The 14,917-nt window shown below is 48.8% G+C and overlaps 5 protein-coding genes across 5 annotated transcripts; 2 read left to right on the top strand and 3 right to left on the bottom strand.

Moving 5' to 3' along the window:
• Positions 1–512: 512 nt before the first annotated feature.
• QC764_0099860 (uncharacterized protein) lies at positions 513–1,895 on the bottom strand (the record flags this gene model as incomplete). Its single annotated transcript, XM_062941068.1, has 3 exons — positions 513–812; positions 874–1,567; positions 1,654–1,895. The coding sequence occupies 3 exons, from the start codon at positions 1,893–1,895 to the stop codon at positions 513–515; spliced, it is 1,236 nt and encodes a 411-aa protein (XP_062798184.1).
• Positions 1,896–2,159: 264 nt separating this feature from the next.
• QC764_0099850 (uncharacterized protein) lies at positions 2,160–3,015 on the top strand (the record flags this gene model as incomplete). Its single annotated transcript, XM_062941067.1, is given in 3 exon segments — positions 2,160–2,319; positions 2,444–2,639; positions 2,651–3,015. 3 exon segments carry the CDS (start codon positions 2,176–2,178, stop codon positions 3,013–3,015), a joined length of 705 nt encoding a protein of 234 aa, XP_062798183.1. The 5' UTR covers positions 2,160–2,175.
• A 621-nt stretch (positions 3,016–3,636) lies between these two features.
• On the bottom strand, positions 3,637–4,762 carry QC764_609615 (uncharacterized protein; the record flags this gene model as incomplete). Its single annotated transcript, XM_062949438.1, is given in 4 exon segments — positions 3,637–3,816; positions 3,883–4,356; positions 4,452–4,643; positions 4,659–4,762. 4 exon segments carry the CDS (start codon positions 4,760–4,762, stop codon positions 3,729–3,731), a joined length of 858 nt encoding a protein of 285 aa, XP_062798182.1. The 3' UTR covers positions 3,637–3,728.
• Positions 4,763–9,389: 4,627 nt separating this feature from the next.
• Positions 9,390–9,926, top strand: QC764_609610 (uncharacterized protein; the record flags this gene model as incomplete). The annotated part of the gene is made up of 2 exons (XM_062949437.1): positions 9,390–9,595; positions 9,734–9,926. 2 exons carry the CDS (start codon positions 9,390–9,392, stop codon positions 9,924–9,926), a joined length of 399 nt encoding a protein of 132 aa, XP_062798181.1.
• Positions 9,927–12,959: 3,033 nt separating this feature from the next.
• QC764_0099820 (uncharacterized protein) lies at positions 12,960–13,787 on the bottom strand (the record flags this gene model as incomplete). The annotated part of the gene is made up of 2 exons (XM_062941066.1): positions 12,960–13,426; positions 13,490–13,787. 2 exons carry the CDS (start codon positions 13,785–13,787, stop codon positions 12,960–12,962), a joined length of 765 nt encoding a protein of 254 aa, XP_062798180.1.
• Between the last annotated feature and the right edge of the window lie 1,130 nt (positions 13,788–14,917).

Raw genomic sequence — 14,917 nt, 5'->3', positions numbered from 1 at the left:
TTGCCGAGGTGCGTATATGGACGACCGGACAGGGCCAAATTCCACCAATCTTGCAATTATCCGGCACTGGTTGAATGAACCATGAAGGTTGCTCAGCTGTGGAGCTGAGAACTATAACGTGAAAGAAGAGAAAACTGCGTACCCTGGGGTCTGATGTTGTATGTGCTATCTGCTGAAATGGAAGGCGACACGTTTCTAGGTCTAGTGACATGTCGAGCCTTTCACCTCTTACTGGTATGAACCAGGTATGTAGATATGTCAGAGAGTCAAACAACACAGCATATTCAAAATCTCATCAAGCTAATATCCAGGTTGTATCGTACGGCAAACCTATCTCAACAACAAAGTCAGATTAGATTGACTTGAAGCAGCCAAAGTGGGGCTTTGCCCCTAAGCCCCTGAGCCCCTGAGCCCCTGGATGCGCCTTGCACCAATCCTCCCCACAGAGCCAAGATGATCCACTTGCAGAGTAAATAAAAAGCCAAAGAAGTTCCAATGAAAAGGCCCGTCGTTCAGGCTCCTCTTCTCACCGCGGCCAAGACGTCCTCCTCAAGGTAGTCAAAAAGACTCGGGGCTTTTGGCTCGTAACCGAGGACCTTTCCTGCTCTTTCGCTGACTGTTCGTGTGTTGCAAGCAAATGCGTAGATCCCTGTGTAGCGCCATTTAGACTTTTGTGCAGTCTTCCAGATGTCATCTAGAGGCAGCTGCACAGGCTCCTCATATTCAATAACACCGTGCTTCTTGAGAATACGGCCAATCGCAGTGGCGAAGTCGAGCTGGGAGACCTCCTGCGTGGCTGTGAAGTAATATCCCTACCAGAACAGCATGTCAGTGTTTCTTCTCATCATAGGTATCATATTGATCTGTACGTACGTGACCCCAGTCAGCATTTCCACCGCCAGCTGCGGCTGCCTCGACCAGTTTTATGTAAACCGCCACAAGATCATCGATGTGCACCCAGCTTCGAGCGTTTCCTCCGGACTGAGTGTAAAACGCACGCTTGGTGTTGTTGATGATCTCATCACAGAACAGAGGCACCAATTGGCTCTGTGCCCTTCCGGGTCCCTTTCCAGGTCCATACACTCCACAAGAGCAGATGATTGCACACTTGAGACGATCGCCGTGATCCACTGCTGCCTTTTGGACAATTTTCTCGATGTTCCGATGCAACGCTGTGTCCGGTAGGGATGTCAGCTGCTCGATATCGTGAATGTCGTTCCAAACCCTTGGGTTCTTCTCGCCGTAGTAGGACGAGTCTGCCCAGTCGGCGATGGCGCCTGTACCGCCAAGACGGATGAGGAAACGAGGAGAAGAAGGGGTGCCATTCCGAAGCAGACCATCAATGTGTGCTTTGATGGAGGGCTCATGTTTACTGTTCCCGTTGTCTGTTGCGTGCGTAATTTTGGCTAGTTCAGGTTTGAGGGTTCCGTCAAGCATCTCAACAACGTACTTTCCGATAATCGGGAGAAACTTGTAACCGTGAAATGAACCACCTGTTACCAGAAACAGCTGCTTTGCATGAGGGTGCTCACAGATGAGTGGGTCTTGGGTCGGTGTGACGGCATCCCTAGTAATAATGCGTGTTAGTTTTCAATGAATGGTGCGCGATGCCTAAGTAGGTAGGTACCTAGTACCTACCAAGTTTCAACGTACCAGCAGATTCGATAATTGAAAAGCTCCCAGTCCTTAGCCTTTTCCCCAAAGATGCCCTCAAAGCTTGACCTGACCTCTTTCTTCATCCCTGGTGACAAATCCCATTGGTCGTAGCTAGGCTTGCTTGGCGGCACTGATATCTCTTGCCCGGATGCCTCATGGAGAACTGTATTCTTGAAGCTTTCATCCCTGTACACCTTACGCTGATTGTCGGAGTTTGGTGGCAAACTACCTCCTGTCATTTGGTGTTGGACTGCGTTAGTCTGAGAAGCGTAACGATATTGACGGAATGATTTAAGAGATCAAAGACCAGTATTAGGAATAATGAAGGGGATAGAGATTATACTCATTTTAATGCTCCAGAAGTTGTACGGTAATTGTAGACATGCTGTTACGAAGTAGAAACGGGCTGCTCAATGGCTGTCATACCTATGACAGTGTCCAGATGGATGTAAGTAAAACCTTTTGGGGCCAATGAAGATGTAACCTCGACTAATCACATATTCTATGGTTTAGGCTATAATGTCAGCATCGATGCCTTATGCTGCTTCGACACCGTCGGTTCTCTTGGTTGGCCTGTCACAGGATTGGCAAAGCCACTCAAATTTCTTTGCAAGCTCGGAAAGCGACAGAGCACCAATGACCTTGTGTCTGAAGTGGCAGATAGTGAGTCCGGTTAATTATGGTCGCCGAACTGTACACGCTTTCATGTGCTTTGAGATGTCCGTTTTCCCTTCCATGCCCTTTCTTTGCACGAAACCCGTGCGCCCTACATGCAACATTGATGCAGGGACATGATGTGCACCAAGTTTATTTCCCCGGAAACCACAGCGACTTGGGGTGGATTGATGAAGTCGAAGGGCTGGTACTTGCCCCGTTGGCATGCATGATTGGACGGCTCAACACACATCTTGGTGTCAGATTTGATGAGAATAAGCTGAGCAACCGGTTTCCCAACTATACCAACCTCGCCCAAATCCGCCCCGGTGGGCTGAAGCATCCATCAGACACACTCGCACATTCCTGCACGCAGTAATGGGGAGGAAATGTCGCAATCAAGGACACCAACAGGTCAACCGCCCAGGAGCAGCATCGAATGTCCGGATCCATTGCGGCGCTCGGCTCCGCAACAATATGCCTGAAGAAGCCGTGCCGGGGTACAGGTTGATGGCTCCTCTTGATGGGCAGAGGCCATATTGGGAGAGACGGAACAACTCAGCAGACACAAATAGTGCCAACATCCAAGAGAATAAGGCCATGAGAGTTGAGGAGGCTGAGTTGGGCGAGCTGGAAGCAAAGTTATTGGGATTGCCTGACCGAGCTATCAACGAGATCAGGGCAGCTTCATACCTCCCCAACTAGATATTGTATCATTGGGGGTAAAATTTGTCCTCCGTTTACCATTTCTTTAGTTTACATATGTTTCTTAGTAGGACGTTGGATTATGCGCAACCGCCATTCCTGTGAGCTGCTTGGAGAAATCTGGCCACTACCTGGAAAAAACCATCAAGGTATACCCATATTTAGTTTACTTTCAACAACACGCATTAATCATCAATCTCAATTATCGGGCGCTATAGTCTCTAAAATGTTTTTCACCGACTCACTTCATAGTGAACTACCCAGGTAGGGCGTCTTCAAAGGCGGCACCGTACCTTATCTTTAGGACATTGCAACTTAGGGCGCGATCTTCTAGCCAAAAAGTCTTTCGAAGTCCATTCATTCTGAACCAGTCAGAAATATAATCTTTTGTCCATAAAACAGTTCAACAGCTAAATTTACCTGAAGGTTAATCTTCAAAAAACCGCTCGTACATTTTAGACTCTAGCTAACCAAATCCCTAGAAAATATCCACATTGGTCTAAATATACTTAGACCATTTTTCGCTATGAATCTATTCAGATAAGGTCTCCAAATTGCCTTTCCAAAACACCCACATTTACCACAGCGCCCGGGGCACCCAGTACAGGGCCTTATTTACACTTCAGCCACCCCAAGAACCTGACTCCGGTCCCTTGCCATTTCTATCTACCCCTATACAATCCGTGAGCCACCTTCTGCTTGTGTCTTTCCAGTTAGTCTGCGCGCGCAAAACCTTTCTCAGGCTTGGGACAACCAGGCAGGTCACACTTGAACCTTTTCTCATGTTTCTCCAGATGTGCTCTTCGTGACCAAGGTCAGATTCCAGAGTGTATTGGTGAAACGTTTTGTCTGAAAGAGGCCACCCACTTGATGTCAGAGTTTCTTTTGAAGACTCTCATTCGTCCATTTGAGTCCACACCACCCTTGTTACAGTTCTCTCTGTGTGAGCATATGTAAGGCCCAACCCCTCGCCCACGGCTATTGATCTCCTCCAAAGAGGTTACCGCGGCGTATTCTATGTTGTCGTCGTATTCATCTCCTCCCATGTTGCTTTCCTGTTGTACAATGCTGGACTCGACACTCGGGTTGTCCCAGCTCGCGGAAGCGTATGGCGCTGCCATCGAAGAATCTGTGAAGCTCGACCTCACAGGTGTGGAGGTGTTGTCACGAAAAGGAAGGGATGTGGACTGCGACAAGGACGATTCGGGCCCCAAGTCTGTAGGTGTGGGTGTCGGTAGGGGTGGTCGGAGGTAACCGTGCAAGGATGACGGGATACTTGGTGAATTTTTCCAGATACCAACAGCCTTTTTTGACAGCTCGCGAACCTGACCACTGATCTTTCTATCAAGTGCAGTTTTGTGAGTCAACGAGCACGTCTCGTATTACTGAAAAGTGCAAGATATTATTTTTAAGGAAAAAGGGGGCACAGTGCTGACTTTAAAGTCTCATGTTTGCCATCCAGATATTTAGTACTGCGGAGACCGGGCTCTCTTGCAAGGAATGGAGCCAGGTCCGTGGTGAAGTCGCGGAGGTGCTGACTTTTGACAACGAACCGAGCCAATTCTGAAGCCAGGTGCAGAATGTTGACGATGAAGTTCCCAATATTCTCTAAAGGACAGCCACTCAAGCTTTGTTGCTATAACCCCGTGATAAGGTCATGGAACTGTTCACGAAGCAGGGCGCAGACCAATGAGTCGCCGGAGCATGCCTGCTCATGAACAAACAGATGTAACATGTCACAGGCCATTGCCACTCAACGTTTTTGGGGCTTTGTTTTCTCTTTTCTCTCCTGAGCGGACCGTGCTCAGTGACGTGGTGGGTCAGAATTTGATGGAGTTCAGTAGTCAGAGGCCTTGAGTGCGCGTCAGGGCAGTTGTGCCTTGGGCACCAGACTTCTGCGAGACATTGTCTCCCGTAAGATGCTGCCAATTGCCCCGCATTTCCGATTCCGCTCCTGACGAGGGCCCTACCTCCTTGCACCATGTGCCAATGTTCCCTCTTTTCTCTTTTCTCCTTTCTCTTCTCTCTTCTCTCTTTTCTCTTCCGGCCCCACTCCAACCCATCCCACGGTACCCAAGGTACAAGGTAACCTACCCCATCACCACTCAAAGAGGCATTTCGGCGACGGAGGCTGGCTTACCACACCAATAAATCGACATAGGTACTTGAACACCGCTGTGGGACGCTACTTGATCGGAACAAGGATAAGTGCAGGCTTGCCGGGCCCGCACACCGTGACTCGTCTTCACTGGACTTCTTTCTCTCTTGCTAGTTCACAGCAGCCAGGAAGATCCGCAATTCAGATCTGCTGTATAGCCATGGAGCGGGCTGCCAAGGTCGCGCGATCCGGTGGTTCATGGACACCAAGACATACTCCCAGGGCTCGATAGCCTCGGAAACCACCTTAATTCCACCCACCTTGCAGGTCTGAACAGCGATTCCATTTGCCCTGTGTCTGCAAACCAAGGCAGAAAGAGAAGTAAGTACAATAAAGTCAAGAGCTTGTTGTGCCCAGCCATCTTCGCGTCGCTAGATAGTCGCTAACCAGTTTGAACGGGCTGTGAAGAATTGCTCAACGAAGATACCGCAGGGGCCGAACCTCTCCATATCCGGCAGCATGTGCCGGCTGGTCCGGCTAAGATCCCTACATCTTCTCAGGAGCAGGAAGAGGTTCACCTGGAGAATCCTTACGCATCAGACGAAGGGAGCTGCAGCTACCTCTATGCACTTGTCTGATGCTGCAGCATTGTTGAAGAGTGCAGAGGTCGTCGTATCGTGCTTGACGGATTCATCAAAACAAGCATTACACTTTATGGTTCTCCACGTCATGAGCAAGGTCATGCGCTTAATGTGCCTTTCCGATACTTTCCACCCACCGAGTCAGAGAGTCGCCATGGCGGCGGTGGAAACAGGGCCGCCGGGGATTTGATTCCGAGTGAAATCATCCGACCCCCACCGCAATTCGGTGACGTTCAACTTAGCGGGAGGTTTGAGAAGTCTGATCGTTATCTCTTCAAATTCTGTAGGTGGCCCGACTGGCCCCGTAATGGTGCCATGCCAGCAGAGTAATCCAAGCTTACGTGTGCTGTCTCGTTTTAGTTATCGAAGCTGTCTGCAATGGGAGAACAGTTGTCAAGAATGACAATGCCTATCTCAACCAAATTGCACCTATGGCGGACAGCTCACCCGCGGTCAAGCACGCCATATTATCGGTTTCTCTTTCATATATTCTTGACTACTCTGCGGAAGATAAGGTAAAAGAACTGGCTACCTATCACCATCAGCAAGCTATTTAGCATATAAGCTAAGAATTTAAGGATATAAGAAATCGTTTACTAGGTAACCGGGATAGTTTAGTTACCTATCTTATCCTTTTGGGCTATACCGAGGTAAGCTCTTTGGACTTAATAATAATTCGCTCCACTCTATTGATATTTTCTTTGATAGATAGTCGTTTAGGACCGGAACCGAGATAATATGAAGTCTATATAAAAGGAGCCTCCAAAATAGTACCGGGGAGCGAAAGTGGCCGAACGAGTACTTAAGTAATTGGATTTAGCTAGAACCTATTAAGATCCCAAGAATGCCTAGATTACTAAGACGCGGTCCCAGCTAATAATTCGAGTGTGCCTAGATAGCGTTCTCAGTAATTGCGTGCACCCTCTCGACCTAGGCGCCGATATTGAGTGTTATAACTGGCTCATCAGAGGTAGTGAGCGAGAGTGCCGCCGAATCGATAGGTTTGCCGGGCTTTCTCTAGATTTAATATATTGCCTGGTGTGACGAACCCCTATCCAGAACCTCTGAAAGGGATACTGGTTAAAGGCACTTCTGAACAATCCTGGTTCGGTACAGCTAAACAGTGTACAACAATGGCTTGTCTCTATCACAATAGTCTGAATACCAACGATTGTGACTTGTATTGCATACTGCGGAACTGTCTATCTACACCAGCCAGTTCCTCCGTATATATAGTCCTTATGCCAAGCCGTGACTAGTCTCCCAAGGCCACTGATCCCCTCTGCTTAGTCTGCTCAGTGCCCTAACCACACTGATCACACTGATCACTCTGCTCAGTCTGCTCAGTGCCCTGATCACACTGATCACTCGTCCTTCACTGTGATTGGCTCCCCTATACGTTCTCCTGATTGGCCCCTATTCCCGCGGCCCCACAACCGTCCTGCACCAGGGTTGTGACACCTGGCCAAAATCACGTATTTGGCCTTCATGCGAGACAGACGTCTATACTCTTTAGCATAACTAGCTACCGCGAACGGCCTTAAGAATATACTTAGTAACTTTCGGCAATAATTAGCGCTCTCGAATAGCTACGATATATTTTAAGAGCTTCTTGATAGCTGCAAACTAAATAATAAAGGCAAGATTAATATAGAAGCTAAAGTTATTAAGTTAATTAGTAAGAGCTACGTTACTACCGCATAAATATATTTATAATATAGGGTTTTCTGGTACGTTATTGACCTTCTCCATTATATATTCGACAGTGCCGTCTAACAAAAATCGTGTCTATCGCTAATCGAAGAAGAGATAACCCTATAATTAAGGAACTTCTCGCTCGACTTATTCTTACTATATAGTATCAATCTATTTCCGGGCCGTATTTACGGCTTAAACCCCGCTTTTCGCTCTTTTCATCGGGGTCTAGTGGCCTATAACTAGCTTAATAGATAAGCTATTAAATCGTGGTTCGATCCAACATATAAGGGACCTAGAAGTAATATTCCTTCTACTTATAAGGCTCTTAAATATATATAGAGTTAAATAGATAGTGTTGAAGTAGGTGCTATTAAGGCCTGTAAATATAGGCTCAAATAGCTATCGGCGCAGTACACTGAGAGCGAAGAAGACTTTGACTGCAGCATTCGACAGTTGCCGTGGCACTGAAAGAAAGAGGATTACAGGGGCGGCGCCCTGTAATATATAGAAGAGAATCACTGTAACATAGGCTTGTGAGGCACTGATGAGTGTGGTGAACCAGTATATTGATTGAACCTTATAGACTAAAAAATACCACAGTGGATAGGGTGTGAGGCAGAGGTCTTATAGGCCATCGGCCTCTTACTTGCTCCCCGAGGGTGATTCCGTTCCCGGGCCTGAACGCGCGTTTCCCGGGCCCGAATGCCCGCTAAATGCGCTAACCAAATATAAGGTTAGGGGCCACGTTACAGGCCACGTTGCCGCTACCGTTTAACCACTGCAGGGCACCGGCCTTAGCGCTCGGCCTTCCGGGACCTGAGATTGCTTCCGGAGGCCGAGCCTCCGCTCCGGTAACCGCAGTCCCTAAACACTGCTGATTCAAGCCATCGTATTGCCTCTGAGGCCCTGTAATATACAGGGCTCAGATACACTGTAAAATCCACAAACAAAAGCTGTATTTTAACAGATAGTTATAAAAGGCGAAGGGGTAAGGCGGCCGAATAGATAATAAATAAAGAGGTAGACGACGGGGGTACTGGCACTAACGACGAAGAGCACCAGATTTGGGAGAATAAGGACCCATGGTGGGAGAAGCTTATGATAGCGATAACCTTAAAGTATAGTCGAATTAATCTCTGCTAAACGCCGGTACTCTGATCCTTTAAGCCGCTCCCCCTCCTAATAACTTCCCGCTCCATATAAATTCCCTTGTTTAGCTTTTGCTTTTACCTAATCCTCTCTTAGCGAGCTTTCTTCTGGCGACCTTAAGCTATCCTAATTTGTCCGCACGAATAGGGTAAGTTTCTTAGCTTTACATCTTTCCCCTTCTTTCTGAGTAAGATTAGGTATTATTATTTTACGTTATGATAATATTCTGACCCGGAATAGAGGACTGATAATGGCATCTTGGTATGCATCGGGAGAGCACTTTATCCGGAATTTCTTTAGAGCCTTGCCCTCGACTAGGACCGATGGTACTATTTTAAGCGCTGGTATAACACTATGATACTTATTTATGTAGAAATGCGCGGGGGTTAGAGAGTGATCTCTAGTAAATTAGAACCGTGTTCACGAGCCTTGGGAAACTGAGGCTCTGCGTGCATCTGAATTCTTCCTTTTCCATTGATCACGTTGGGGGCTTCTGTACAGACTTTTTGAGGGTTGCGATGTTCGGCGAATTGGATGGTGCTCGATTCAGCGGCAGGAAAGATCAGCAAAGATGTACTTGGAGCCTCATCTGGCAGTGTTTTGGCACGTGTTCAGAGGCTCAAGGTCGAGCCTTCTCGCCAGTGCCCGCGTTATTCGCTTGGACTAAGCTGTATAAATGGCTCGGTTCCATGTGCACACTCGATTTTGAGAAATCTCTTTTCAGCACTGTCGAATGTATTCCTGGACACACAGAGTCGCCGTACTCCAAGCCACTTCAACAGCACACAATGGGCAGCATTACGCCGAGCGGTGGCTACAAAATCCAGGAGGTTCCATTGGGATCGCCTCGGCCTTTCCGTCTGGTATGCATCGATGCCGGTTATTCAGGGCTACTCTTATCCATCATTGTAGGTCAGAAGATGCAGGGGGAGAACCTTGACTATCAGGTTTACGAGATGAATGGCGATCTTGGTGGCAAGTGGCTGGTCAACAGGTAAGATTGGCAACTCCCATTAACAATTGAGAAGACGCTAAAAGGCCATCGTTTTTGCTCCAGATATCCGGGATGCCAGTGTGATACTCCAGCTCACATCTACAACTACAGTTTCTGTCCCAATCCCCATTGGCCCAGCTACTACGCCACCGCCTCTAGTATCCATCACTATCTCAAAGACACAGCAGTCAAGTACGGGCACAAAGTGACCAGTGCAGTCTGGGATGAAGAGGTTGGAGAGTGGTGCCTTACGGTCATTGACATGGCCAAAGGAACCGAGTTTGAGGATCGATGCAATGCACTGGTAAACGCGACAGGCTTTCTTCAGTGAGTTCACGTTCCAATCACACACCACTTGCAGGTACGCCATGCGAACTCCTTTTCTGACCATCTATTATCCAGAACCCCAAAGTGGCCCAAAATCAGGGGGATGGATCGCTTCAAAGGCCAGCTTGTCCACTCAGCCCTCTGGGATGAGACGGTGGAAGTCGCCGGCAAGAACGTGGCAATCATTGGCATTGGCTCTTCAGGGGTACAGATACTTCCCGAAGTTGCAAAAGGCAGGTCTAGGCCCCATGTATTGTTTGGAATTTTCCTTGTACTGACTTCGAGCAGAGGCTAAAACCACGACACTTTTTTGCCCGCTCCTCGACATGGATTACGTGCCCTCCATCCAAACCATCAGCACAACCTGCGCAGTTCGTAGATGAACACAACAGTTATCTCACCTCGACACAGCTCACCTTCAGTTCAGACCCCAAATCCCTTCTCGCCCACCGTCGCGCTCTCACTAACGAACGCAACGCTGCTTTCAGGGCTTCAGGCGGTGGGCGATTTTCCTCAAAGTGCAACCCAGGAAGCTTGTCGAAAGAGTATGGAGTCACGACTTCAAGTAGAGACCTCAGAAAAAGGCAGTATTATCGCTAAACGGCTGATTCCGAAATTTTCTGTTGGTTGCAGACGAGTAACTCCGAGCAAGGATTTCTTGGAGACTTTGCTGGATGATAGAGTGGAGTGTGTCTTCCTCGATCCACAGTCTAACCAGGCTGGAGGGAGTCCAGGTACCTCTATCAAGACGTTTACCGGGCGGGGAATCATGCTGTCACATTCGACCAGCGAGGGGGAGGAGGAAGAACGAGAATTTGACGTGGTGGTATGCGCTACAGGATATGAAGCGTCGTACATCCCCTCTTTTGAGCTCGTGGGACGTGATGGGGTGAGACTTGCGGAGCGATGGAGCGGTTGTCACCGGGATGGAGGTACTGACCCAGAGTGCTACCTTGGCACAGCGGTGTCTGGCTTCCCAACTACTTCATGTTTCTGGGTCCCAACTCCCCGGTTGCGAATGGAGGGTTGGTGCAGGCTATCCAAGCTCAGGGCATGTACATCTACAAGTGTGTGAGGAAGATGCAGACCCAAGGCGTAAGGTGCATGGAGGTTCAAAGGAGTGTCATGGACGAGTACAACGAACATGCTCCGGCGTATCTGAGGGGGAGTATGTGGACAGAAGAATGCCAGAGCTGGTACAAAAGAGTCGGCGAGGGAGGGGAAGACAGGGTAATTGGTATTTACCCTGGGAGTGCGTTACATTTCGTGGAGATGATGAGGCATCCAAGGTGGGAGGACTACGACTTTGGCTACGGTTATCCCGGCATGGTTGGTAGTAGGAAGGGGCCGTCTATCAGACAAAACAGGTTTGCATTCATGGGTAACGGGTTCACAAGGAGGGAGGCTATGGGTAAGAGTATAGGCGGCACCTGTGTTGAGACCTTTGAGGAATACTGGGACCTCATGGAGCTCCCAGGTATTCACAGTTAGTGGCTAATATGAGTTTGAGTTGGAAAAGCGTACCTTAATGCGTGACTGAAGCATGAAAGGCACCCAAGTCCTGACCGATTTTTAAACCACTGTCTTTATACCTACAATAACCCACCTGCCATTACCAGTTACCATACCTCATGCTCATCCATGCGCACCCCCGGTGATTTGCCACGACATCCCCTAAGAATTCCATCAAGTATAAACAAAGATAGCTACTATGCTAGGTGTTTCGAAACATCAAAGATGTCGACCAAGACAATGACATATCGAGGTGTCATGGTTGGCCAGTCAACCAAGGAGGGCCAGGTGGGCTAGCCCCTGAGCCCCTGAGTTCTGATCCACTAATTTCACCTTGCCGCCAAGACTGTCAACATCCTATTTCCGAGCCGGTAGGCGCGCAGTAAGCTCGCTCTCAGAACTGCCAACAATGGGATCGCCTTAAGAATGGGCCCAAATTTTAGGGCAGAGGTGCCTTCTCAGCCTTAGCATCTATCCTCACTTTCCCTACCAGGTAGTCAACGCCACAACTCGCTTGCGAGAAATGAGTTGGGGCCTTGGGCTGCCTCCAGGACTCAGCCACAGCACACCAGATTGAGCCCTAGAGGTTGGGTCCTTCTTAAATACGCTGCTGGTCGCAGCCTTGTCCTGCTAGCAACCCGCTCATCACCTTTCACGCCAGCTTTCTTTTATTCCCTTTCACGAAACGATATGGACGCAAACAAATCTCAAATCTCCCCTTCGACATTCCCAGTGGATCAACCGGCACCACACGAAAGGGCAGAATACAACATACAGCTGGTACTTGAGCTCGGTCAACAACGCATCCTGGTCTCTTTTCCAACCGATGAGGAGGCATCGTTGTACTTCGACTGCGTCAAATTCACCAACCTCTGCGTCAAGCGGGATTGTCATGTATACCTACACCTCACAGAAGTCAACCATATAACCCCCAAGAATCGACTAGGCATCGTTTTCAACAGCGCCGCGCACGCCAATTAATGGCTTTTACACACCCGACTCGAACGATGTTTCCGACAGAGGCAGAAGACTCTTTGGCTCAAAGAACCATGTGGACTATGGGGTGCCAGCTGGGCAGGAGGGGGTGCAGGTCTGGCCGAGACAAGAAATGATTCGGCAATTTGGAACAACGTGGTGCGACATCTAAAGACATGGAAGTTTCAATGATACTCCGAAATAGGGAAGGGGTCCGGGATGGTTTAAAAGGCAGGAATGGTTTACAATGTCACACTGAAGGAAAACGAGAACTGAGAACGAACAGCGACTGTCTTGAGTTGTTGTGTTGTCTGTCTACCAACCTAGCTGTATGGTAAGTAGGTATCTAGGGTACCTACCAGATGATGTTGGAGACAGAATACGGGCCGAAGTAAATATCTGTATCATGTCATGCAGAACCACGGTAGCACAGCTACATATAATGAACCCTTTCGTAAGGTCCAATCGAGTTTCAGTCTCCCTCAAAACCAATAACCGGCCGTGGTGTTTAACCACAGAATACATTTTCTGATTATGAACCCTTCTCATCTTAACCCCGGGCCTGTTCCGCAACAAGGGCGACAAAGACCACTAGCACAGCTGCGTAAGCCGCAGATGCTGACAGAACCGCAATTTCATTCTCCAGTACACATGCCATCAGCACCCCAAACACAGCAACAAAAATGGTTGTCGACCACAGCGCCACCCAGGTGTCTTCCCACACAACCCATATCAACAGCCACATCGGGGCAATGAGAAACGCAGTCCCGATAGCAGCTATACCAATCCGGGCCAGAAGCTTCTTCAGACGGTTGTCTCCTCGGGTCGGGACAGGGGGGCGTCGAGTCTTTTTCCATGTACGGAGAGGCGGTTCATCAGTCGACGGCTCAATTGTGAAGCCTTCCATAACCTTTTCAAGAACCTTCCTGTCCATACACCGGTCCCCGGATACCAAGAAAGGATCTTTTTTCCCCAACCCCCTCTGTTCCATGTAATCATGTTCTTGAACTGCAAGAACTGCAGATGAACGTCAGCGGCCTGGCCCTTGTGACAAAAAATTAAGTAGGTACCTGATCATACCGTATTCGCTAAGCTTTTTGGACCAACCCCCCCAGTTCTTATCACTCTCCTCACTGGCACCCTCATAGATTGTACGGGCCGCTATTGTAAGTTCTATTTGCAGACGCTGTATCCGCATGCGTTGCAGTTGTGCAATGCTGACACAATAACTGAAGGCATCAGATGCATGCGGTCGTGGTTCCCAGGGCAAGTTCCATCTATCGATTCTCGTTATCAGATTGTCGCGGTAGTTATCACTGATCCAGGCCTCGAGATTCTCCAGGTCAAGATTGACATCGGGATCATCGACCTGTGCCATTTTGCACTGCATGCATTGTAAAACTCGTCATGCCACACCATGCGCCCATTAGCCGCACTATATAGCTGGCATCTTGTCTTCTTTGGAACTTCACACTTGCTGAATGCATGAAAAGTCAATATTGGTGCCCTACCTTGTTGGTTTCTCAACCCAATATTAGATGCCGTGGAATGGCTTGGCAGTAGGTCTGGCGCCCAACTCGAATGGTTTTCGATAGCGCCATATCCTGCAGCTGTGGGCGAGCAAAATTATTGGGCGAATTACAAAGCCTTGCAGTCAAATAACAGCTTCGCAGCCTTGGCGTCGGAGGCTTAGCTCATGCTACAACCTACCAGCCACGACCCAGCATAAACAAATGACAGATAAGGGAACGAAACCTCCCGGTTCCTGCTTCCAATCTTGATTCAGGGTCTGTGTGTTACATCTTACCTATCTTGCAGTCCATCTTCCCTGACTTCTTTCTTTGAACCCATATCACTGTATCAAGAGATTGCCATGGACACACCACCTGCACAACAGCAAGGCAGCACATCGCCTGAGACCAAGCAGGCAAGGTCACCTTCGTACGAGACCAATATCATCCAGGAAAATGGAATATGGGTGATTAGTGTGAGGTTTCCTTCAGACGACGAGGCTGCGAATTTCATCGGAAACTTAGGGAGGCCCGATATGGCCCGCCAGTCACCCGAGTCCGCGACCAAGGTTTTTGTGACCCTCCCCGCCGGTTTCAAGGTAGAAACACCAAAGGGCAAACTGCCGAGAATAAGAACTTCCGGTACGGACAACGACGCCAAGGCCTGGCTCTCCGACACAGGCCTTGAGCCCTGTTTCCAAAGAGTCAAGAGAATGCTCTATCTCGAAAACCCAGAGGCTAAACCACTGAATGCTGGCCAAGCCCAGGCCAATCCAGCTCAAGGTGGAGGCACTGGTATGGGAACAAGGGAAGAGAGAAGGTCACACCGCGACAGGCGAACTGGCTCAAGCCGAGGGAGACTGGGGAAACTGCTGGACAAAACCAAAAGGCTGTTACACCTGGAGCCAGTTCAAGAGGACAGAGGACAGTAACTTGGTGGTCTTGGAAGGGCTGCATGGTACCAGTGAGTCCCTACCGTATCTCCAATAACATTGAC

Source organism: Podospora pseudoanserina, chromosome 6, assembly GCF_035222485.1.
Source record: "Podospora pseudoanserina strain CBS 124.78 chromosome 6, whole genome shotgun sequence".
In the NCBI taxonomy this organism is placed as follows: domain Eukaryota; kingdom Fungi; phylum Ascomycota; class Sordariomycetes; order Sordariales; family Podosporaceae; genus Podospora; species Podospora pseudoanserina.
Note: the sequence above shows the minus strand (reverse complement) of the source record. Positions and strands in the feature narration are given on the sequence as shown.